Here is a 25,695-nt window from a genome sequence, read left to right as displayed (position 1 = left end):
GTCTCTCAACTAAAAAATTCATGACCATTGGTATCTTAATTCTTAGCAATAATCTTTCAACTTTAATCAAACTAGAGTAATGATCCCTCAACTTTAACTCAACTAGAGAAATGGTCTATCAACTTTAACTCAATTGGAATAATGATCCCTTAACTTTAACTCAATAGTAGCAATAGTCATTCTAACATAACTTATTTTAATAGAACTTTGACATAGTTAACAAAAAGGACCATAGCTGCACGTTTTGATGAGTTAAGGGATCAATGGTCATGATTTTTTTTTATTAAGGGACTATTGCTATAAAAAAAATTTTATTGATAAGAAAAAATATAGTCAACATCAAACTTTAAGTCACTTAGTACTAGCAGTATTTTTTTTACTTATAAGTGAAAGATTTTATATTGGAAGATAACTATTATTAATACTCCAAAAATCTCATTCTACAATCTTCATAAACTATTATTAATACTCCAAAAATCTCATTCTACAATCTTCATAAGTGTATTTTTCTTTCTAATTATAGACACTTTGAAGTGCAAAATGAGATTTTTTGAGTGTCAATAACAATTCCCTATTTGAATCTCGTAATAATGAATTTACAACTAATTAATTTTCTTATCTTTTTTTTCGAGTAAATTGGTGGCATTAGTGGGTTATACAGTTCATTGTTAGGGGGAAGGGGAGTCTATGGGATTCAAAACAACACTAAGGTGCATGTGCATGATTGATTTCCGACACTACGGTAAAGCAACATCTTGATTTCCCTACCTTTAAGTGTAAATATATTTGTAAATATATCGTTATATTAAAAAACAAAGGAAAATGCTACAGAGATTATGTTTTATATTATATTTTGTAAATCATATGATGTGGTGATTGCTGGTTGAATAACTTCTTTAATGATTTAAACAAAGAATCCAACTATCAACTGTCACATCATATAGTATACAATATATAGTTCAAGTAGATGGTGTATCTAGCTTCGCTCTAAAAATAGGTATAAGATAAACATCTAAATATTGCAAACAATGCAATATTAGACTCCTTTCATGGACGGAGCTAATGAAGGCTCACTGGGGGCAGATGCCCCCATTCAAGTAATTCGTTTGTTAAGTTGCATACTAGAGTTATATAATATACACGCGTTATCTTTGAAGAAAATATACATATCTAATATCCAACATATACCTTCATACTACTTATACTCTATAGCAAATATTATATGAGCAAAAGTACTCTTACTCTGTCATTCAAACTGAAAAACTCCTCTCTCGCCTATCATGTATTAATATTTTTCTCATCACTTTTCCCCTTTCCACTACTATACTGAAATTTTTGTAACATGGAATTGTGATACATCATCATTTGAAAGCATCCTTATTATCATATATTGAGTAAGCCATACTATAATAAGGTTTTCTTAGATAATTTTTGAGATGCCCCACTAAAAGAAATTTGTAGCTCATCCCTGACTCCTTTCAATGCAATCAAATAGAAAGCTCCAAGAGCACTATATTCTAACAAATTAGACTAAACAACTTCGCACTATAAAAATGGGAAAATGTCAGAAATATCACATTTTGTAAACTACATAGAAACCACTTCTCTAATAGAGATGAAATATACTTGCACGTTGATCTTAGTTTTATTAGAGAAATGATTTAAATGTGATAGTTAATGTTTATCTCAAGCCACAATTACCAAAACCCTAAAATAGTGTGCAATCCTAAATCATGAAAATTACTGCCACCGCTCTAGGCAAAACCACCATATATCATTGTGGAAGATTGGATGGATCTTGGGAAAGAATGTCAACAACGATAGCGAATAAGGATCCTTGTGAATGGATATGTTGGTGCAAGATTCAGTTTGTGGGTAGGTGTGTTTGCACCGTCTGATTAGATACAAATTGTTTGTACCAAGCAGCTGATAGTCTTTGAGTCCTCTTGAGAGTGGCGTAATCAACACGGTGAAGTCCAAACCGAACCCTTAAGCCACTCGTCCACTCGAAGTTGTCCAGCAACGACCACACCACGTACCCTCTTACATCTGCTCCTTTTCTGACCATATTTAAAATAAGATAAAAAATCAATTAACTTTTTCACCGCATTTGATGATTTGATACTGTGTTTCACATTTGAGATTCGCCAAAACATCACAATGCTAATACCATATAAAAAATCACTGCATATAACTGGTGTATACATACTGAAAGTCACGCACTATGACATTTTGGCAATTATAAGAGGAACATTGTATACACTATTACGTAATATGCATGTAATAATCTCTCTAAATGCAGGTGACATTGACATTACTTAAATTCAATAAATAAATGCAAGGCCTAGGGCAGTTCAGTGTATACCTGATTCCTTCTGCAAGTGCATTTAAGTAAGACTTCATGTACTCTACTCTCTTGACATCATTCAGTAATTCTTCATTGCACGAATTCGGATTCTCCACCTCACCAAACCCTACAAGATCAAATTATATAGGAATCTTTGTCAAACCAGAATTTTTATTTTTATTTTTTTCGCGGAGGGGTTGGGGGGTTGGGGGAAGAGAGGGGGGGGGGGGTGCGGTGGTGGGGGGCGGCGTCATGTTTTGATGAAATATCTGAATTTGGACCTTACCATTTTCTGTGATGAAGATTGGTGTGTTGTTGTATCTGTCTTTTACATATGTTACGATCTTTTCCATTCCTTGAGGGTAGACATACAGCCAGTCAACCGCAGTCTACATCCAAAAAATAAAAATAAAGAAGGTAAATTGCTAGAAGAAATTAATTGTTTTGGCAATTGATCATATGATGAGTTTGCATACTGGTTCTCCAATGAAGACTCCGTCTTTCTGTGCAGTTCGCAATGCGAAACCCTCCGTCCTTGAAGTCCCTGGTCCTGGTTCACATGCAGAGAACATACAATCTTTTGAGTAAAAGCTCGTATAGTGATTGATGCCAATGAAGTCCAATCCACTCTTCTTCAGCATCTCCACATCAGATTTCGAAAATGCCGGCAAATCAGCTCCTAGAATCTCACGCATTTCTGCAGGATATTTCCCTTGTAGAACCGGGTCTAAGAACCTTCATTTTAAACATGTTAGTTGTAGTGACCAGAGAAATATGAGAGCAGCCTAATGCATATGGTCTCACTTACCAGTTCATATAGAAAGATATAGCCCTCTCAGCTGCTAATTTGTCTTCTAAGGAGTTGCTGATCGGTTCATACCATAAGGCATTCATAACAATTCCAATGCTACCTCCTTGTTTTTTCTGAGCGTCAAAGACATGATTAGAACCACATCGAAATAATTACACTCATGAATGAACTTCAAAACTTTGCTTCTAACCTGATATTTGGTTCTGTATAGATGGACGGCAGCTGCATGGGATAGAATGATGTTATGAGCTGCAATAAAAGGCTCTCTCTCTGAATCCCCACTAGTACAATTCCCAAAGGGTCTAGAGCAGCGAGCGGGCGGGTACACTCCCGACCTATAGCCCCGAATAACGACTACATTCGGCTCATTGAATGTCACCCAGTACTTCACTCGGTCTCCAAAGAATTTGAAACATGTATTTGCATAATATAGGAAATCCTCCCTGAAAATTGAAATGCAATCCTTATACTTATCACTTATTAGTGGCCTTTTCAGACAGATGGGAATGTTGCTACATACTGCAGTTGGGGACTTAGCCAAGCTCCATATCTGTCTTCAAGTTCCTGTGGAATGTCGTAGTGAGTCAACGTCACGAAGGGATGGATTCCTATAACATGACATAGAGAATGTTGCCAAAGAAAATGTCATATATTTCCAGCAACAATGAATTGGATGAGCACATAAACAATGGTACCAAAGAAGACCTCTACGCAGAAGAGCGTCGATGAACTTGTTATAGTGATTGATGCCAGCTCGATTCACTTTCCCAAATCTTCCTTCTGGTTCAAAGTTATAATATATGTGAGTAGAGAGGAGATGATTGGATTCTATAATATGAGTAGAAATATGTGAAAGAACGAAAAAGACTTACTAGGTAAAACTCTTGCCCATGATATGGAAAACCGGTAAGTATTGACTCCAATGTAATTCATGAGATCCAAATCTTCCTGTTTTTTCATAACAATGTCGAAGCAAGATTATCAATGTTCTATCTCTAATTTAATTTAGCCTTAACAATAAAACACAGTAGGCTTTAACTAGATTTTTATAAGGTTTCACCTTGCAGTGTTGAACACCAATTGTTCAGCTACGATCTATGAGTTTAGTAATAATTCCCACAAAATACCTTAGTATAATTGGAAGAAAATATATGTCTCCTTATTACATGTAAACAATCATTCAATTTCGACAAATTATAATCTGAAATATGTGTGTAATTTTTTTCTGAATTTTTTTTGTTACATTTGCATATTGTATGAGACTGTAATTTATAGATAAAATATCATGTTAAGTACACAACTCTAATTGGAATACAATCAACAAGGTACAGTAAGAGCTGGCCAGGCCAGAATGGGGTTTTTGGGAAAGGGTTCTTCTCCGGATCCCTTCCACCTAATTCACCAAGGTCACAAATCTGGGTTTTTGAAATTTGATTCAACGATTAAAGTTATTATAATTTTTAAATTGAACCTCTATTTGTAACCATTTGATCAAATTTCAAAGGTCCGAACTTGTGACATTTGTTACGATTAGATGAGTTAAATTTTTAGATTTGTGTAGTGGACGACACAAATCTCGAAATTTAAACTTATCTAACAGTGATAAATAAAACTAATTGAAGGTGATGAGCAAAACATGTGGTCTAATATCCTAATGAATAGGGTATTAAGTTTTCTATATCCAAAATTTGGAAGGATTCAACAAAGTATTAGAGAATATTTTTGCTCACCACTTTCAAGTGATGGCGATGCTCACCACCTTATATGTCACCATTAGATGAGTTTAAATTTTTAGATTTGTGTAGTGGGTGACACAAATCTCGAACTTTAAACTTATTTAATGGTGATAAATAAAACTAATTGAAGGTGATGAGCAAAGCATGTGGTCCAATATCCTAGTGAATAGGGTGTTGAGTTTTCACATATACGTCCTAAGTTTGAAACTCTCATTCTACTAAATTATTATAATAGTTTTGAACCTTCTTCTTTCCATAATAATAATACCAATAAATTTAAAAAATAAGAAAAATGAAAATGGTGAACTAAATTGCACCCGAGAAATTAAGCACCAGCGATTCAGTCATTTCGCCCACACTTAAAAACCATTCACGAATACAGAGAAGAGCAAATTTGGCATGTCACCTTAGATGGGACCACCAAGTGCAAAATTTAAAAAAATTTGGGTACAAGTCAGATTAGTTTTTGCCTGACCTAGGTTGAAGCAGAATTCAGAAGTCCAGCTCCAGAATTTTAACAAAAACACACACAAATATATCAGAGTATTAATAAGGTTAGTTCAATAGCCTAACCAAATAGAGATGATACTGATCATCAGCGATATCTCCATTAGTTCCATCCGAAATATGACCTGTGGCAAGCAAAATATATAACTCCACCGTTGGATTTTGACGACAAGTAAAAAAAAAACATCAAAGGGGTAGAACATAAGCATTAAACTGACCAGGCTTATGAGTAAAAACGTCCCAGTTGCTTAGGCCTTTTCCATCGGTCAGAAAAGCTCCCTCAAACTAGGAAAATATAATGAAGAAGAAACATTAATATTAAACTAAAATGAAGGACTGATTCCGATGAGTCTGTGAGTGTGGTTTGTGTGGAACGTTCTCCTCATAGTTAAAGTGATCAAATTTTCTAACTGCCTATAACAAACGGACACATATACTAAAACGATTCATAAAAGCAACAAAATAAAGGCTTATACGTGTGTGTATGTGATTTGTTTGTAAGGAAGAAAAACTTCTTACATGTAACGAGCTGCCAAAATATTTGTGTGTAGAAGTGATACCTGGTAAGAAGAGGATGCAGTTCCAAAGAGGAAGTTACTAGGGAAAGGGGATGTGGCTGAGTTTCCTTTCAAAAATATGTGATTGCAAGACACCATGGGAATCGCAAAGCATATATCAACAATAAGGAAAACATGAAGTGCTGAAAAATGCTCCATTAGAAGTTTCAGAGTATGAATGAATGAGATGGCATATATGTTGGATTTTTGGATCTGCGGGCCCGTGGGACCCCATTCTAACGACACCGATACTGTTTTCAACTTTATCACCTGCTCAATCCGTACCACTTTACCACCTGCTTAATCCGTTAAGTATGAGATTTTACCACAAAAGATCTCGGCATTAGTTAGAGTGAGGTATTTAAACCCCATTGTTTTCTTTTCACCCACCAATGTGGGATTCCAACACTTCTCCTCACTTATAACCCCATTTAGTGGTTCACACGTGGAACACATCAGCAATTGAAAATTGAAACTCAGAGGTCGGCTCTATGTTAAGAGTCCATACTTGTTTTCTTTTCACCCACCGATGTGGGATTCCAACACTTCCCCTCATGTGTAACCCCATTTAGTGGTTCACATGTGGTACATATCAGCAATTGAAACTCAGAGGTCGGCTCTTTGTTAAGAGTCCTAGCTTGTGTTCCTTCTTGGTGACAAACTTGTTGGCTTGCACGGGCTCGAACCTGGCTCTGATACCATGTTGAATTTTGGATCGGCTGGTCTGCGGGGCCCTACTCTAACAACACCAATACTGTTGTCAACTTTACCACCTGCTTAATCTGTCAGGTATGAAATTTTACCATAAAAAACCTTAGTATTAGTTAGAATGGAAGAAATCACTGACCTTTTGATGCAAAATTTGTGGTAGCCATGATACATGACTGCAGGGTGTCGCTATAGTACAAACATACCGAATAGTCAATACATAGACCTGAAAAACTTATAGAGCAGTGTAGCACCACTTAATTGGCACAATTTGATTAGTCTATTTAGTATCGATATCAATGTGGACCAACTGACAAGGCTCCATTACTGTTATTACTGTTGGTTTCGCTTAACGGTAATCAAGGCAAGAGGAAGAAATGTGAAATCAGTGAGCGAGATAGACACGAAATCGTAATCACATTGGCTAAACCATATAAAAGTATCGATAGATTTCACAGCGAGCGAGATAGACACGAAATCGTAATCACATTGGCTAAACCATAGACACGAAATCATAATCACATTGGCTAAACCATATAAAAGTATCGATAGATTTCACAGCGAGCGAGATAGACACGAAATCGGAATCACATTGGCTAAACCATATAAAAGTATCGATAGAGAAAGATGCGTCGGGAAGAATCTGGAATGTATCACCAATGAAAAGCAGGGAAATATGAACCCTGGCCTACGTATGTACCACAAGGTCACATCAAATTGATGGATCACTGTTCATCAACCAAGCATATAATTCAAAAGGAAAAGGATCCGGCGTACGTATGTTCCACAATTTCACATCAAATTGATGGATCACTATTCGTCAACCAATCATATAATTCAAAAGGAAATTCAAAAGGAAAAGGATCCTGGGATCACTATTCGTCAACCAATCATATAATTCAAAAGGAAAAGGATCATCACCTGATCCTTTCCTAGACGTTCACCGAAATTATGGAGATCAATTGACCCCCTGCCTCTCAATGCATCCGTCACTGATTGACCACAACTTTGTTCAACTTGTAATATATTTTGACAATATAATTATTTATGAAATTATTGTATTATAGTAAATGTGTAATTTTGTCGATTCTTTTATATATTACGATGTATGCAAAATCACCAGTAATTGTGGATGCTAGTCTTCGTTTACGATGTATGACGTATGCCATAATTGCTTTCACAATATTACGACACTCAACAGGCACTGTATCAAATATATATTACGACACACAAGTATGTTGTAATTGTTTTCACAATATCACGACACTTCATTAACACCGTATCTAATACCAATTAAGGCGAGCAAGGCACACCTTAAAGAGCATTTACGACGTGTTTTACTTAAATTATTCACAGCTACTAAAGAACGTCGTATTTGATAAAACATCTTTTACGACATGGGCTTTTATTGCTTGGGGGTTCACATCGTGAATAATTGTTTATGGCGTTCTTTGTGTGCCGCAAAAGACCAATTCTGTTGTAGTGTGCAATGATGTGGCCAACACCATCTTCACCAGCCATAAAGAAGAATTGGAAGTTGAAGCAGTTGGTGGGTTTTGAATATAAAGGTTGGGACGGGGTTTCAATGGTAGTAGGTTGAGCTTGGAAGTGGCAGCAGCTTTATATTTATCGATCTTCATTTTTGTTTTGCATTATGTTTGTGAATTCGTTTATTTTTTTATTTTTTTTTCATCTTCATGTCTTCTTTTTTTTTTTTTTCAAAATTATTTTTATTATTATTTTAGTGTCCAAGTAAAAAGTGGGACTCAATATTGCTATGTGTTTCGACAAAAAAAAAATGGTTACAAATACAAATACATTAAAAATATGGGTACAAATACAAATAAAACTTAAAAAATATGGGCACAAAAAGAAATTAATATATAGGTACAAATACATTAAAAAATATGGGTACAAATAAATTAAAAAATATGGGTAAATACAAATAAAAATTTTAAAAATATGGGCACAAAAAGAAATTAATATATGGGTACAAATTAAAATTGAAAAGAAAATTGGTACAAATTAAAAAAGGGTTGCAAATTAAAAATGGGTACAGACTAAAAATAAAAATATATGATAAAAAAATTTAACCATAAATATAAATATATCAAATGTAACATTTCTAATACTAAATGAATATATTTGGAAAAGAAAATATTTTACTAATGAAATAATTAATGACGTTTATTAAAACCTAAGAACCTTGATCAAAAGTTAAAAATGAAGAAGGTTTTAATCAATGAAGTAGCAAAAAAAAGATGAGAGTCTAATTTCTTAAAAAAAAAAAAAAAGTATTGAAACCTGTACATTTAACGAAAAAATTAACCGGAGCTTAATAAATATGACATTTTTAATAGGTTGTGTACTTGTTTAGAATGTTTCAAAAGCTTGAGATCTAATTAAGAACCATAAATTCCAACAGTAATGATTAATATCGACATAATAGAAGTGGATCAACCAAGCTGCCAAATTCTAAACAAAAATCATTATTGATGGTCCAAGACCATACATACTGATAGACAGAATCATTATGTATTTGCTGAATAGAATTATAGAATGACACTATTTGAGTTCCAACTACTATTCTGCCTCAAAACAACCATTCTTCTTATTGACTACAAAAATCTACAATAAAATTTCTCAACCGATGAAGGTAATGAAATCTCTTTTCTAATTCAACCAGATCCGCTAGTAACAGAGCGTGATTCTGTAAACCAACTCCATGAATCCATGACTACGAAGTTCAGAGGACCACACTCAAACTCCCTGTGATCGATTGTCGAACACTTTCAAATCCACAGGCAGATAAGTATCTTTGTCTCTCTTGATCATCTATCATACAAACTAGCTTTGGCATCTTCAAACATTCCTCACTGTTTACCCTGCAAGCAAAGTTAATAGCGGAATCGTTAGCCAAATCGGAGCCACAACTACATAAAAAATTCCAACTTCGAAAGGGTAGTCAAGCAACTCTTTGGAGATGGCCATTTTAATAGGCTGTGATTTAAATGGTACATACATCCAATGAAAGTGTGTGTTCGTTTTTATGTATGTATAACTTAGAGTGTATACACTTATGTGTTGTCACTCTCCCAATGTCATGTCAAGGAGAAAGACACATAAAAGTGTATATAGTCTGTTGTATGCAAATCTCTCTCGCAGCTTGGTATGAAAGGTCAGAAACATTGTCAATTTGATTGCCCCCCTAATTGTTTAGCGGCCCTTGAAAGGCCAACTTCTTTGGTTGTCCTGTCACCATATTGACAAAGGGCACAGAGAGTGCAAAACGAAAACAAAACACAAAAGTTGTCCACACATGACCAATAGGCGATTTGGTCCCAAGATATATTTCCACATTCCAATGGCTGCAAAAGGCGGGTGCAATGGCTGCTCCGAGTGCGCTGACAGGTTGAACAGGCGTGTAGAATATTATGATGGAGGAGACCATGACGGATATCCGCTTCATTGTGTTCCCAACGCTGAATGTTAAGGGAGATATCTGATCTGGTGACATGTATGAAACCTGATTATAGGAGTGATAGAAGACACTCTGTACCACCACCCACCTGTTCACATTTAGATGTACAGATTACATAAGTAAGACAATCAAGGAGAAAGGTATTTAATGTTCTAGTCAAGCACTATTTGAGTTTAGTCAAGTTCATTACCATCGCTTGTTTAAAAAAACCTATGATTCAAGCACCCCTTTATGTCCTCTATGTGCATCACCAAAGACAACAATTTTACAGACAGTTATTAGTCATCGTATATTTACCATACGAAATTGGGACCGATCTGTGCAAGAGCAGTTCCATCCAGCAGCCCACATCTTGGGGCCCTCCACAGCGATGGCAAACGGAATCAGGATTAATAGAGACAACATGGAGCGTAATAGTTCATCCCACCGACAGACTTCCCCTTCAACCCTGTCTTGGAATATATGCTCCTGAACACGAATGCCAGGTTCGATACCATAGCCCTCATGAACCCTGATGCACATAGCAGCATTCTTTTAGTCCTCATAACAAATTAAGACACTTCAAAAGCTCCAAAGCCACAATTTATCAAAACCCTTCAACATTTTTTATTGCAATATCAAATGTGGTGAAATTTGAACAAGTTTTCTAACCAGTCATGTTGAAATTCAGCTCGGTTGCAGCAGCGAGCGCGCATCCTCCAATGATTGGAAAGAGCGAGAGGTAAACTGAGAGAGGAAACGATTCACCTAACAAGAACCTTGAAACCAATACACTGAATGCAGGCTCACTGCTCTTGATGATGTGAGTGAACGAAACTGCTACCTTCGCCATGCTCACGGTCGCCGCGACATGCCCAATTGTATGTGCCACCGCAACCTGCACACATAACCAAAACAAATACAAAACAATTTTAAGAAAACAGAATTAGGAAAATGATTTCCGCACAGCCTCCGCAGATTATTTCTGTCACTTATTCTCCGCTCATTCAATCCAAAGACCAGAAAAGAAGTAAACACAATGTGCAGAAAAAAAAAAAGTGTGCGGACATCATTGCACTTTCAGCCTTTTACTTACCTCGAAGCAAAGTCTTCCAAAAATCTAAATCAGTTTTTGGAGCCTCGGCAATCCTGGTGGCCCATGTAACGAGCATCATGAGCGACCCAGTTGCGAGGCGGAGAGTTGATGTGAGCCATGGATATGGAAACACATTCAAAACCTTCTTGTTGTAGATATTGAACACAACATTCAGAGCCCACCAGGTAGCAAGGTATAAACCAATTTTCAGCCTCTGAGCCGCCTCCTGCTGGTCTGGCAACTCAATCTTGATCTCCAGCGGCCGCGACTGGTCTGCCTCGTAGGCCTTGCAGACGGAAGTTCCCTTCTGGTTTTTGCCGGCCAATGAGAAACACTAGCCAGAAGATATGCGAAGGGGTTTGAGGGAAGTGGAAGGAGAGGTTTTTTGGGCCATTTGGAAATTGGGTAGAAATAAAGAGTGAGACTTTATCAGACACCTCCTGCTCAAGAACTCCGGAGACGCAAAAGTCGGAGTTCTGAGTTTCAATGGAGAGATCTGCATGGTGGGTTTTGGAGTCTAGATTTAATAATAAAAGTTTCTTGGGATTGATTCGTAATAAGTTTGGCGGGTAATGAAGGGAAAGCTTTTGAAACGGTTTTTGTTGGGATGCATGAGAGAGAGGCAGGGGCAGAGGGATTATATACGCGTTGAGGGAACGAGGGAGGTGAGTGGAATTTTATACCAAGTAATTGAGTGGTGAAAAACTAATGCAAGTAAACATTTTTAACCATCTTTTCTAAAGACTTAGAAGCTGGCTCGAGAACTTCTCGAGCCATTTGAGACCCCTCTCGGTCCCTCAAGTCTCACTTGAGCATTTCTTGAGCTCTTCAAGACATCTCTTCACGGAGAGTTATGAGGAGACTAGAATGGTTTCACACTTATTTTGATGTTTTTTTCACGCACAAAAAATTAGTGTTATACTTATGATTTTCAAAGTTTTTCCTTGAGCTCAAGGCCCCAATTCGACGTTTTTTCATCAATTTTGCTCATCGGGTTTGATTTAAGGTTGGTGGCTCATATGAAACTTCATGGCATCTTGCTTGATTGATTTCAAAGTTGTAGGCTAAGGAAACATAATACTACAATTTTGATCTTCTCCTCTTAGCTTCGCTAAAAAAATCTCAGCCATCATTATTTGAAAATCCAAACACCTCAACAAGCGATATTATACTTTAAATTAATTTAAATTACAAAACAAAGAATTCGATTTCAAGTGCATAAGGAAAGCACGTTTGTTCTAACTACGCTTACGTCTGCAACTGACCCCGCTTTTTTCATTCACCTACTTTGATTCAAGTTACCCAAGATTGATGTAACCAAAGAAAACAGAGCACTTCTCTCTCCAGCTGCTGCAAATTCTAGACCGCAAACCTAAGCCACATTCCAAAGTCCGCATGTAAACGACATCATTTTGAGTAGAAATATTGAGCAGAAGCACAAATATCTGATTGAGAAAGACAGAAACCTGGGGCCTCTTGCTGTAAGGCACTTTGGATTGCATTTGCATCTGCATCCCATGTTACAGCATGATGCTGATTTCCAATGTTCCTTTCAATAATTCATATTAATACATTGGACGATCCAAAAAAATCCATGTATTTAATTGACCGTACAAATATGATTCTGTTTGATTTGATTTGGTCTAGTTTCAATTATGATTTTAGTTAAAATTGAACTAAATTTGTTACATGTCTACTCTTAATTTGCATCTCATATTGAATAGAAAAGGCCGACCCCAAGCCAACAAGGCTCTTTGCTTTGCGAGGGTTGGGCGAGGAACACTTATTGTGCGCAGTCTTATCATTGCTTTGCAAAGTGGCTGTTTCCAAGATTGGAATCCATGACATTTTGATTACAAAAGAGCAATTTTTTCATTACGCCAAGGCTCGCGCTCTATGCATCTCATATTGAATGATCCAAAAAAAACCAACTAAAAAGTACTTATTGATTTTACTGACAATGGTTTGATTTGATTTCAACTATTATTTTAGCCAAAACAATCATATTTATTGCATATTAATTTGTTTGTCGCAACTGAATTGTGAAATCGAACCATTCAAACTGCACCATGCTTGCCCTTAATTTGTATCAGACATCGTTTTTTTTCTTTTCAGTATAATATGATGCTGATTTCCAATATTTTCGTTCAATAATATATATGTTAATTGTGGACGATGGAAAAAACTTTAAGTAAAATGTTAATATTGACGGCTAATGCAAAAGATGGTAGTAAGTTGGCCTGGTTGGGGTCTGTCTGGCTGATAGCAACAGTGGTTTTGTTTGGATTAAGGCATTAAGGCTGTCTTTATTTGACCAGAGCTGTAATTGTGCAGGCATGTGTTTTTGGTCGTGCTAAACGTAGAAGCAAATGGTTTGAGGTGTCGTTTTTAGGTTTGGTGGGATCCATACAGGTACACTGCTTTCATGCACGTGACTTGCAGGTGCTGCTTGCATCACATGTGAACAAAGTCCATCCCAACATTGCATGGTTGGATTATAACAAGTTTGATCAATTCGTTGGCTAACACAAATGTGGGTTAACCAGTTAGCTGCCTTTTACACTCGAGTTTAATTCTTAGAATATCTTATAAGAAAGAAAGAAAATTTCTAGTAATCTAGAAGGAAGGAAAATTTCAAGCAATTGGATTGAACGAATCAAAAGAGAATCAACAACAATCAAATCTTATTCCACTAAGTAAAGTCGGCCGTATAAATTCTAAAACGCTATTGCGCTCGATTTTGCATCAAGTCTTCCATTAGTATTCAATGGACAAAAACAAGAGTACAAGAGGACGATATGAAAAGTGTGAAAGTCATTACCCTTCTTAGTACACAATGGTCAGAAAGTAACCCTACAGACTTGACTGTTTTGCCAAAATGTGCATGTTATACTCTGTCAGTGAAGTTGAACATAATCAACATACAGTTGAATCAGTAACCATTTGTGCTTATCAAAACAAATAAACACAAGACATTGCAGGTCAGTAAGTTCAAAAGGAAGGGATGTCAGAAAATAAGCTAAGGTCTATAGTACAAATTACAACCTTGGGATCTATCAAAATTCAAGAACTTCACAGCTTTCTGATCCTTAGGGAAGACGTGATAACTGTTTGGCAACTCGCGTCTTCATCTCTCGACCCCCTTTAAAATTTGTGCAGCAAACCAGAACCATCTTCTCCAAGACCGTTGCATGCTTGAACTAAACCTTTAAAGCGTCAAGCTCGTTCGGGCTTCCCCAGAATTGATTCACTTTAAACGTCTGAAGATGCGACAAGAAATATGAAGGCAGTGGCTCCAACACCCCATCATCTTCTATATTATTCGACGACAGTTTAATCCCCTAAAACTATCATAACTCGACCATGTTAACAAAGTTGCATGAGGCCACGATACAAGAGAAAACATTGCGGTTACTCATTGAATATCAGAGTTTGAAGACGGGGGAAGTATTGGAGCATGATCAATAGCACTTTACTACCAATATCTACCGGAGCTACTTCCAATACCAAAGTGGTTACGTCATTGAACAATGGTACTTGTGCAAGAAGTTCTACTGCATTATTTAGAACCACCTAAGATCACGGTGAAGCAAAATAATCAAAACTAAGCCATTCTAAACAAGTTATTCATGCCACATAATGCGAAAAAACAGATGCAATTTTTAAAGAAATACGCGGCATACCAAATGAACAATGGCAACTAACCAATAAAAGAGAAGAAATTGTACCTTAAAGCCATCAAAAGGAGAGATAGGTGCTTCACACTGGAGAGACCTCTAAGGACCTTATACAACCGGTAAGCAAGAAGCCTAAATCTCTCCACAGAATCAAAATTCAATCTCAGTGTAATCATGCGCGGAAGAGTTACAAAAGATATATTCATTTAGGAATTCACCCCTGAGATAAAAATATTCCAGGCTAACTCCACTACCGTAATCTGACAACCATCTGAAGCACTGGAAAGTTCCGAGCCGCCTTCAAATATTATCAACCCCAATAGCTTGGGAGCACAAATACTCACAAATTTGAGATTCTCCCAACTGCAGACTTCCAGAGATAATTCCTCAAGGACTGGACAAATAGAAAACAGCTGCTGTGTTGAGTAGTCATCCGAAAACACCACGGAATCAAGAGACAACGTCTTCAGACTTGAGAATCAAACAGTAGAAGGAAACTTGACAAGGCAGGCCATATTTAGATTAACTCCATCAGTGTTGCAGAAGTAAATAAGGAATGAGGGAACGAAAATGGTCCGTTGAAGTTAATATTATTCAGGAAGATATGAAGCTCTTTAACAATGCGCCTTACAGCGGCAGAGATCCACAACTTCGCACACGACATGCATCACCAAGTACTGGAAACCCAAGATCAAACTTTTCTATGTCAGCGGGGCCACGAAGTACAAGCGCTCTGTCTACAACATTCACCAGGGGAGATCTTCCAGCATTATTAGAGTGATATAAGTAAAGGCGGGGAATTGATGTCCATAAGTATTCCCATCTTTTAGACAATATGCTTGTTCTGATTGCGTCTTTCATTTCAAGCATGGTGATAATTTTTTCGATAAGCTCATCGGGCAAGTTGCTTAACCATTGCTGATCTCTTCTCTTCCATCCAGCTTCTGCCTTTTGGAGTTTAGTACTCGAGAATTTGTATACATAGCTCAGATGGTTTCCCTACTGTAACAAAAAAACTGAACTTTCAGGTAAAAGTAACTTGAAACCTACTTAGGAAATGGTAGAAACCTTATAAAATTAACAGTGAGGCTCGTTTCAGAAACTAAGCCATCCAAAACTTACTCTCAAAACAGGAAGGCTCATTTGGGATTGATTCTCTAGAGAGCACGCTTGCTCATAAGCACTTCCACTAGAAGCACTTTAGATGACAAACACGTTGATATTTTTTTTTTAATTAAAAATCGTGCTTCCGAAAGAGCATTTGGCAGTTGTTTTTCTAAAAAACGCTTCTATCATTCATACAAAAGCACCAGTTGGAAGCGAAAACGCTTTTACCCCTTCTAGTCCAATTCTCACAGTGCATTACAGTTACAAGTAATACATTAATACTCGTCCCCTCTCATTTGGGAATTTAGCCATAGTCCTATCTACTTATTGTTCCTTTTGTTAATTACAGACAATATAGACAGTACAGTGCAGTAAAACCTTAGTGTTTGGCAATTTTAATCTTTGCTTACAATTAAGTAATTCCAAATCAATTTTAACCTTCAGAGCAAAGAAACGCCTAAAATCCGACCACTTTGGATGCAAACTATGCCGACTACATCTTCAAAACATTACAATGCGATAAAGTTTGGTACTTGAAAAATTAAAACTTGTTGAGAGTATATATTAATCCCACGGGAAAAAAGGGGACCTTACATGTTTTATAAGCAGTGGCGAAGCCAGGAATTCTTGGGAGGGGGGGCGAACTTATATGCTAGGCTAACAAGGTTCATTTTCAAGCATTTGACGTCTTTGTCCAGGGTCTGTAGGAAGATTAGCTAATATTTCATCCAACTCAATAACCTCACTTTGTTGTGAACTATCTAGAATACTCGAAGGAGGACTACTCAAAATATTTGAAGGTAAAGAAGGACTACCTGGAATATTTGAAGGAAGAGGAGGATTATCCGGAATATTTGGAGACGGATTTAAGCACTATTTCTTAATAGTATCGTTCCATTACGTAATTGTACAATGAAAAAAAATATATCTTAGACTCTTAATCCTAGAGTAGACTATAGGTAATATCTAATCAAACCACGAATTTAATTAATCAATACGAACAATCATATGAATAATCAAGAATTCAATTTTTATTTTAAACAACAATTAAAATTTGAATAAGTTGATTAGGGTTTATAGTGGTTACTGCAATCAATTTTTATTGCTAGACCATAAGTGATTCAAGTTCCTATAATATATAATGTATGAATCCTCTTTTATGTACTTCAAAAAAAAAAAAATCAATAACCATAGTATTCATATGAATAATCTATAATCGATAACCATTAAAAAAAAATTAAAAATTTACCTCAATTAAAGCGGGTGGCGTGGCGTCTGGAGCTTGGTGGCCAACGGAACGGGATGGCTGATGTGCTTTCTTGTGTTCAATCCTGGGATTTGGGACAATTTTGAAAATTGAAGTATGGGAAGAGGGTAAAGGTGGGGGGATAAGATTTGTAATCTGGGAAAGGGGAGGAGTAATAGTTGAAACGAGGTGGGATTGGGATGGAGACCAGTGGTCCCTCCCTTTTTTAATTTTTTTTTTTATTTGATCAATGGAAAACGACGCCATTTACCAAACAAACATTTTTTTTTTACCAGGCCCAAAACGATATCGTTTTGGCCTGGATTTAAACAAAAAAAAAAAAAAAATCCTTGCATGCTGGAATCACTTAAAACCACCATGGTTCCTAGATTTTGCCCGAACCAGAGGGGTTCAAGCTATAAGTAATTGAGTTACTTCCCACACTGTCAATTGTTTACATGGTTTATCACCGTTTTTCGCACTTTTGTCCTTATAGCTTCATTTTGTTTGCACTGTTGATCTGGGAGACACTAGACCGTCAATGACTTTCTCTTGTGTAACCTAAGCAGGGGTTACTGGCTTAAGCTATTTTTTAGCAGGGTAAAAATATTACCAATGGATATCTACTTAAGTTGGTGAACATCTCCTTTTTCTCTCTTTGTATTTTTTTTATCCTATCGCCATCTCTACCATCATTGTTATCTCTGCACTCTAACCATCACATTTCACTATTGGCATCACCATCATAACTCCACCATTGACGTTACCATCACTACCATATAATAACTTAAGACATTTTAAATGTTTATATCTTATTTTTGAAACATAAAAGTAAAAATCCCACCAAAAACCGGTCTGAAAGTTTAGCTTGTTGAGGTCAGAAATCATAAAGAGACAATTATGGAGAGGTGCATGCATCCTTCCTTCACCATTTCATAAAGCACACCACACGTGACCCTCCCTTCCACCCATAGTACCATCACTCAAATCAACCTAGAGACTCTCAAACCATTTTGACAAAATCGGAAACTTTTTTTATTTTTTTTTATTTTTTATTATTTCCATCACTCAAATTAGCCTAGAGACTCCCAAACCATCTTGACAAAACCGGAAACTTTTCTTTTTTTTTTATTCTTTCCATGATTCAAATTAGCGTAGAGACTCCCAGACCATTTTGACAAAACCGAAAACTTTTCTTCTTATTTATTCTTTCATTTTCCTCATCATCTTTGTTATCTTTCTGTTTCCTTTTCTTCAGTTCTTCTTCTTTTTTTTCGTTTTCCTTCTGTAAATTCTCCCTTCTTTTTTTCCTCTTCTTCTGTTTTGCGCTTTTAAGTTCCTCTTGTTTGGTTGATTTCAAAGAGGGAGTCACAAAAGCTAAGAAGGTCGTGGTGCATAAAGAGAAGGAGTCAAAGCGGCGAGAAAGCTTTTACAATTCTAAGTATGTGTTCGGAATTACTTCCCAGGAAACCATTTCACTCTGTCTAGACAGCCGCCTAGACCGCCTAGGTAGCCTAAGAGCGCCTAGGCGGACGCTTAACAGCTCCTCGATTTTTCCTAACGTTTTGGACCTAATCGGATCGGCACACTTACGCCCAGTGCCTAGGCCCTTTTTTAGAACACTGCTTTTATGTTAAAATTTATAAACGGTTTTACATTGCTTTTCATACTCATAATATTTTTACAAATACAGTTTATCAAATGCTCGTCTGCTTTATTATTCTGTAAATTTGAATAATTCAGAATTTTGACATAAAAAAAATTACTATCTTTATATTGCAACCATTGGTAATTTAAATAGTCAAGTAGCAACAACAATCAAACCCGGATAAGGGAAAATATTGTGAAATTTGATTTTGTCAAATAAAACAAGATAAACGACTTGTCGTTTCTTGGAAGAGAGAGCCGAAAAGGGAAATTGTGAAGGGAGGGAAAGAGGAGGACACCCGCGACCTCTCGGGTCACGAGGAAAGCCACTTCCCAGAATCAAAAGCCAAAACCACGCCGTTTTCTTCTATTTCTATGGTGGTGGTGGGAAAGCCAAGCCCTAATTCTTATGCAATCCTCCTCCTCCTTCCGCCGTGGGCCGACACCCACATCCGCTCTTCAATAACCCTAATTTCCCCAACAGCCCCAATTTCTCCAATCACCCACATCGACACTCCCCACTCTTCTCCCCCAAACTTCCATGGACTCGGAAAGGCTCACACTTTCCCGAGAGAACCCTAGAATCGCTTTTTCCCCGCACTCCTCCGCCGACGGAAAGGCCATGTCCGGTACTGAGTTAGCTCAGAAGCCCCAGCCTCCGACTCCGATAGTCGACCGATTCAGGGCTCTGCTCAAGCAGCGGGCGGAGGACCTGAGGGTTTCGCCCGACGACGAGGTGTCGCCGCCCAGCACTGAGGAAATCGTCCACCTTTACGAGATGGTGTTGTCGGAACTTATCTTTAATTCGAAGCCCATCATTACCGATCTCACCATCATCGCCGGCGAGCAGAGAGACCATGGAAAGGGCATTGCTGACGCCATCTGCGCCCGGATTCTCGAGGTCTGTTTCGGTATCTGCGGGTTGCTTCTACCTCTTTTGATTATTCGACGGAGCTTTGCTGAATTGGTGTATGCCAAATGGGGATTTTTCTTTTGGGTGTTTTCTGTTTCTGTGCAACCCAGATTGGACTTGTGTAATTGTTTGAGTTGTAGGAATTGTAAAAATACCAATCTTTACTCCAAAGGTTCTAATTGCTACCACGCTGCCCAAGTTGATCTTTTTCTCTGTTTGGTTTCTTAGAAATTTAAATTTTAGATTCTTGATATTACTCAATTGGGAAGAACAACTTCAAAAGTTGTAATCTTTACTTTCGCGTCTTTTTCTTCGTTTTTGATCGAGTATTATGAACAGAATGACCTGCAAAAGAAGATTTTCATTAAGCTTGATCATACAGAATCTTTGTTTTCATGAACAAACAAGCAAAACTTCCCAGGGAAATATTAGCCATTCTTGAATCAACAACCTTAAGGCTACAGGAATTGCGATAAAAACAAGGATCAGCACCAAATTTTTGATAATATGTTTAAGATGCAGCTCTGAGTCGCTTGTTGTTACTCTAATAGAACATTAATCTGCAGTTGAATTTTAATAACTGTGTCAGGCCTGCCGCAAAAGAAGTTGCGGTGCTTCACACATTAGTCAAGTTGAAGATTGCCTAATTGTGTGATACTTGTCTATTGCAGGTCCCGGTCGAGCATAAACTGCCTTCACTGTATCTTTTAGACAGTATTGTCAAGAATATTGGCCGAGAATATGCAAAGTTTTTCTCTTCCCGTCTTCCTGAGGTTTATAACTTGACTGCAGCTGTACCTTTGTTATCCCTAATTTCAAGTATATGCATAGATAGTGTTCTTTGGTAATCACACAACTCTATGTTCACATGATTTTATTTATGCATTAGGTCTTTTGCGAGGCATACAGGCAAGTACACCCTAATCAGCATCCTGCCATGCGGCACCTCTTTGGCACTTGGTCAGCAGTGTTTCCACCCTCAGTTCTTCGCAGGATTGAAGAGCAACTGCAATTTTCTCCGCAAGTAAACCAACAATCATCAGGCTTAGCACCTTTGAGGACTTCTGAATCTCCTCGACCAACTCATGGCATCCATGTCAATCCAAAATATTTACGTCAGTTGGACAGCTCAACTGTGGATGGTGTAAGCTTTCCGTGTAATCTCTCTCTTCTAATCTGCTGAAAAGACACTTCAACCTGCATTTACTCTAATAGTGAAAATTTTATCTATGTTTCCATTGGCTAACATTTTTTAGTTGGAGATCTATTATTCAGATATTTAGTTCTAGCTTTACCACCAATCATCAGTAGAAAAGATAATTTATGACGAATGTTTTTAGAAGAGTTCACTTTTTTCTTTTATTATAATGATTTTGGGTTTCTTTAACATAAGGATTTTGGTTCGCTTTTCCCAGTTGGTTTGTGATTAGGTTTTGTCGAGTAGGACATCCAATTCCTAGTAGAACTTGGATTGTTAATTACGATTTTCCAAGTCTGTGTAGAAGTTGGATTTGATCCCTAAATAAAGGCCTAGCTTAGAATTGTATTTATAGCTTCAGATTATTAAACAAATTTTGAGACTTCTCCAAACTTGGAAAATTCAAGCATATAGCATAAAGGAAATTCAAGTTGATCATTTTATTGAATACGATGCTGTTTCTGTTTACACACTCTATAGAACTGTGGCATTCAAATCTGTAATTCTGTTAACATAAAGGTCAAACGTATATTCTTAGAATCGTGCTGTTATGAATAACAAGTGTGATTATAATAATGCAAAGGTTGTATCCTTGCAGGTTGGACCCCAAAGATTAAACTCAACAGGAAGTATGAGTCATTCACCTTTTGCCATGGGGTCCAATCAGTTGCACCCACCTTCAACTGCTAGGCTTGCAAGATCATCTTCGCCTTCAAATATTGGGCTTGATGGGTCTTTGCCATCAGCAGTTGATGAATATGAAGCAGAACAGTCTCCAAAAAGGTTTGTTGAGAGGGCTTCTCCATCTCATTCTGTGTTTGATTATAGACTTGGCGGAGCAATGGGTAAAGATGAGGAGTCCAATGAATGGCGGAGAAATCGCTATCTTGATGGCAGTCAGAAGCGGTATGAGACTTCTGCTGCATATAATGGAGTCGAGCATCAGAACCCAAGAGCTTTAATTGACGCATATGGGAAAGATAGTGCGGATAGAAGTTTAAACAATAAGCCTCTGCTAGTTGGGCGGCTGGGCCTGAACGGTATAGATCGTAAGGCAACTCCAATGTCATGGCAGAATACTGAAGAGGAAGAGTTTGATTGGGAAGATGTGGCCCCAAATTTAGCAGACCATGGTAGGGGTAACGATTTCTTGGCCTCAACTGTATCGCCTTCTAGAAGCTACAGGGCAAGCCTTGGAACACAAAATGCAAGCTCCTTGGAGCCAGATGTTAGGAGTACTTGGTCTAGTCAGGCACATCCACCATCAGCCGAACAGTCCTCTATTATAGCTGAAGATCCAGTTCCCCCACTTGGTGTATGTTCCCTCTACTAGTTTCTTAAGCATTTTGGTTTAGTTAACATGAAAAAATAAATGATTTTTATGTTTGCCTTCACTTAATTAGTTGGATTGCAAACTTTTCATAATTGCTTCCCTGTTATTTCTACCTATATCCTGCTATTTTGATTCTTCCGTATTATTTATTTCTTATATTAGGAATTTTTTAAGAGTTTTTTTGGGGGTCTTGGGGTGGGTTATGTTAGGCCATGCAAAACTTGTTTTAAAATATTTTTTAGCTCGTTTCTTGCATTTTGGGCCCACTCACTGTTAGCAGTAGTTTGGACTAGTCAGTTTCCAGGTCAAGTGGTATCTTAGTTGAGGTCCTGGTCATCTGCCATTCATTATTCTTTTTCTGCACCTGTGACTGCATTAAAGTTTAAACCACAACAATATTCATTGGAACTTTTTGAGTACTGGTTTGGTATTGAGGTGCTTATATAAAAAATGGGTATACAAAAAAGCTGAGCTCAAAAAGGTGTTTGGTAAACACTTAAAAACAGTTTATTTTCACAGCTTTGGGCAAAAAAAAGCTGAAAATGTGAAGCAGCAAAAATGAGCTTATTCTCACAGCACAGCAGTATCAATTTTTTTATCAAAGCACAGCAATACCAAACCAGCCCTGACACTGAAATTCCATCTTTGAAATCCCAATCCTTTGCTTGACTGAACATAAAACTATAGCACCAGAAGATCATTCAATCAGTCTCTGTTTCGGCCAGGCTATAAGTCTTTGACCACTTGCCTTTTGTTGTGTATGGTATTCCAAACTGATGTCATTGCAATCATGCATGTTCCCTTTTATTGATTTCTGCTATCAAATTTTCTTCAAAGGGTCACATGAAAAATGATTCCAATTTTTTTGAGCTCATCTCTGAACATTTAATATCTCTTACAGTTCGGTCGTGGATCATCGGGTGCTATGTCTCGATTTCAGTCTGAGACAAATCATAATCTGGGTTCTCGCTACCCTCAAGACGCCTGGAATATGCCTTTTCATCTCTCGCAGCCTTTGCAGAATCCCCTTAATGCCAATGGAAGAGGAGGGAATATTCAGACGCCCTTTGTGACAGGCGGTATATATTCAGGTGGTGGGAAAATATCGGCCTTTAGTGACAAGCTTCGAGATATTGATACACAACTTCATGGGCCCATTGCATCAAGAATGGGTTCCTCTAGTGTTGACTCTGTTACTGCTGACTCGAGATCTGGGATGCCATTGTCAATGGGTTTAAGGCCTCCAGTAAATGTGCATAATTCTCACCCTCCTCCTGTGCACTCAGTTTTTGCAATGCAGAACCAGAGGAATCCGTGTGGTTCAATAAATTATAGCAATACTGTAAAAAATCAAGGCCCATATAATCCTTTATACATGCCGGAGCAGCAGTTAGATGGCTACGAAAACAAGGAGTCGAGGTCAACAAAGTCAACTCGGATGCCACAATATCGTCCCTTACAACCACAGTATCGTCCACGTCAGGAGGCACAGGAGAATATTTTTCCGTCTGCAGAAACTCAGGTGACACCTTATTTAGGGGTACCGCCCTTAAATCACGGATACGCTTTGCGAGGTCCCGTACCTCGTCAACATTTGGGCATAACAATCCCCTATAACCCAAATGGCACTTCGCAGTTCCCCTTGCCACCTCTACCACCAGGCCCCCCTCCTCCCTCGCAAGGCATACCTTCTGTCCAAAACCCTGGTTTAGTTGTCTCTAGCAACCAGTCCGGGAATGCATATTCTGGTTTGATTAGTTCTCTCATGGCTCAAGGTTTGATCTCATTGACAAATCAAAGCCCTGTCCAGGTATTTACATGACATCCTGCTATATTTTTCTTTTGGAATAGTTGATATATGCTGGGAATTCTGAACCAAGTTATTAAATGTTTAGGATTCTGTAGGAGTCGAGTTTAATGCCGACCTTCTCAAGGTGCGTCATGAATCTGTAATAAGTGCCCTATATGGTGATCTCCCTAGACAATGCACAACCTGTGGCCTTAGGTTCAAGTGCCAAGAAGAGCACAGTAGTCATATGGATTGGCATGTGACAAAGAATCGTATGTCTAAAAACCGCAAGCAGAAGCCCTCTCGCAAATGGTTTGTAAATACAAGCATGTGGCTCACTGGTGCAGAGGCATTGGGTACCGAGGCAGTCCCTGGATTTTTGCCTGCTGAGACCGTAGTAGAAAAGAAGAGTGATGAAGAAATGGCTGTTCCTGCCGATGAGGATCAGAATTCGTGTGCATTATGTGGAGAGACTTTTGATGAATTTTATAGTGACGAGACAGAGGAATGGATGTATAAAGATGCTGTGTACTTGAATGCACCTGACGGAGCAACAGGAGGCATGGATAGGTCACAGTTAGGTCCTATTGTGCATGCTAAATGCAGATCCGAGTCAAGTGTGGCCTCCCCTGAAGGTTTTGGACAAGATCAAGGGGTATGTCTCCCCATTGCATTGTAATTTTCATTGCTTGTATCTGCTTCCTTGAAAATCTTATCTGACAACGGTTTTTCTGAATATTATGGTGTGCATGTGACTCCCAATTATTTTCATGCTATTATAGGATGTTAGTGATTACCAGGATTGAATGTGTTATGCTTTACTAGTAATATTTCTGATACTAATGGAAAAGCTGGATATGTAATAGTATGTCATATGCATGCACCAGAGACATTCAGTTTCTTGTGCTGAAAATCAATGTACTTACTTTGAACTCTTTTCTTCTGACTCGCAGGGAATTATTGAAGAGGGTAGTCAAAGAAAACGATTGCGGATTTAACATAGTTAGATCGACTTCCGAGTTCACTGTAACATTATGAGTTTCTTCTTTTTTATGGTATTCTCTCAACTTTTTTTTTCTTTTCATTGTTGGAGTATGCAGCACATTGGCTTTTTCAAGCCAGCTTGTACATGTATAGTGGAATTTGTACTCATGCACATTATCTTGCAGCAAAAGGTTACAGCTTCTCTTGCCATATTGTTTACTGGCACTTTTACATTTGCTGTCCAAACATCCCAGATGGGGGTCATAAAACCGAAATCTATCGTTCTTTCAGGCTTGAGTTTAGATCATCTGTTAAATTTGATAAGAGTGGGATGGGGTGGTTTGGTTTTTCGTTGTAGCATGTTCCGAGAGAGTAGAGAGAACCGTTGGATCAAATTCTGTTAATTGAGGGATTTCTGCAATCCATATTTTGTGTATGTTTGCTTATACATTCTGCAGGGGAGTGCCCAATGGTAGTTTCTGTAAGCAAAAGACATCCTCAATGCTTCATGGATTGCTCTTCTCAGAAAATCAAGTTAATGGAAGCTAATGTGTAATCCAAGTGTGAAGACGCTGATGC

General features: G+C 37.7%; 3 protein-coding genes and 1 long non-coding RNA gene across 6 annotated transcripts; 1 reads left to right on the top strand and 3 right to left on the bottom strand.

Annotated features, from left to right (window-relative positions):
• Positions 1-1,772: 1,772 nt before the first annotated feature.
• LOC103953667 lies at positions 1,773-13,070 on the bottom strand. The gene is given in 22 exon segments (XM_009365470.3): positions 1,773-2,060; positions 2,366-2,474; positions 2,634-2,736; positions 2,824-3,082; positions 3,156-3,271; positions 3,349-3,601; positions 3,679-3,766; positions 3,864-3,938; positions 4,031-4,106; positions 5,468-5,526; positions 5,620-5,686; positions 5,962-6,254; positions 6,645-6,697; positions 6,806-6,855; positions 9,986-10,235; positions 10,431-10,557; positions 10,560-10,658; positions 10,799-11,024; positions 11,365-11,556; positions 11,648-11,718; positions 12,595-12,730; positions 12,912-13,070. Coding segments are annotated over 22 exon segments (3,057 nt in total). The 3' UTR covers positions 1,773-1,864.
• A 951-nt stretch (positions 13,071-14,021) lies between these two features.
• LOC125476385 lies at positions 14,022-15,096 on the bottom strand. Its single transcript, XR_007257681.1, has 2 exons — positions 14,951-15,096; positions 14,022-14,795 (listed from the first exon to the last, which is right to left on the bottom strand). It is a non-coding gene; the product is annotated as an uncharacterized LOC125476385 (long non-coding RNA).
• Positions 15,097-15,234: 138 nt separating this feature from the next.
• LOC108867656 lies at positions 15,235-17,718 on the bottom strand. 2 transcript variants are annotated; one of them, XR_001953629.2, is made up of 2 exons: positions 17,256-17,718; positions 15,235-15,901 (listed from the first exon to the last, which is right to left on the bottom strand). XR_001953629.2 is itself a non-coding variant. In XM_048582418.1 (2 exons), exons 1-2 carry the CDS (start codon positions 17,517-17,519, stop codon positions 15,527-15,529), a joined length of 636 nt encoding a protein of 211 aa, XP_048438375.1. In that variant the 5' UTR covers positions 17,520-17,554; the 3' UTR covers positions 15,235-15,526. The 2 variants fall into 2 exon arrangements, 1 of the variants encoding a protein (XP_048438375.1); XM_048582418.1 differs by having other exon boundaries at positions 15,235-15,898; positions 17,256-17,554.
• A 1,459-nt stretch (positions 17,719-19,177) lies between these two features.
• On the top strand, positions 19,178-25,347 carry LOC103953822 (polyadenylation and cleavage factor homolog 4-like). Of its 2 annotated transcripts, XM_009365654.3 has the most exons (7): positions 19,179-19,800; positions 20,484-20,585; positions 20,702-20,956; positions 21,609-22,325; positions 23,245-24,153; positions 24,239-24,787; positions 25,086-25,347. In XM_009365654.3, the coding sequence occupies exons 1-7, from the start codon at positions 19,441-19,443 to the stop codon at positions 25,128-25,130; spliced, it is 2,937 nt and encodes a 978-aa protein (XP_009363929.2). In that variant the 5' UTR covers positions 19,179-19,440; the 3' UTR covers positions 25,131-25,347. The 2 variants fall into 2 exon arrangements, with proteins under 2 accessions (XP_048438374.1, XP_009363929.2); XM_048582417.1 differs by lacking the exon at positions 25,086-25,347 and having other exon boundaries at positions 19,178-19,800; positions 24,249-24,446.
• The last annotated feature ends 348 nt before the right edge of the window (positions 25,348-25,695 follow it).

The sequence above is a fragment of a genome, unplaced genomic scaffold (assembly GCF_019419815.1).
Source record: "Pyrus x bretschneideri cultivar Hongxiangsu unplaced genomic scaffold, Pyrus_bretschneideri_v1 Contig19, whole genome shotgun sequence".
NCBI lineage: Eukaryota > Viridiplantae > Streptophyta > Magnoliopsida > Rosales > Rosaceae > Pyrus > Pyrus x bretschneideri.
Note: the sequence above shows the minus strand (reverse complement) of the source record. Positions and strands in the feature narration are given on the sequence as shown.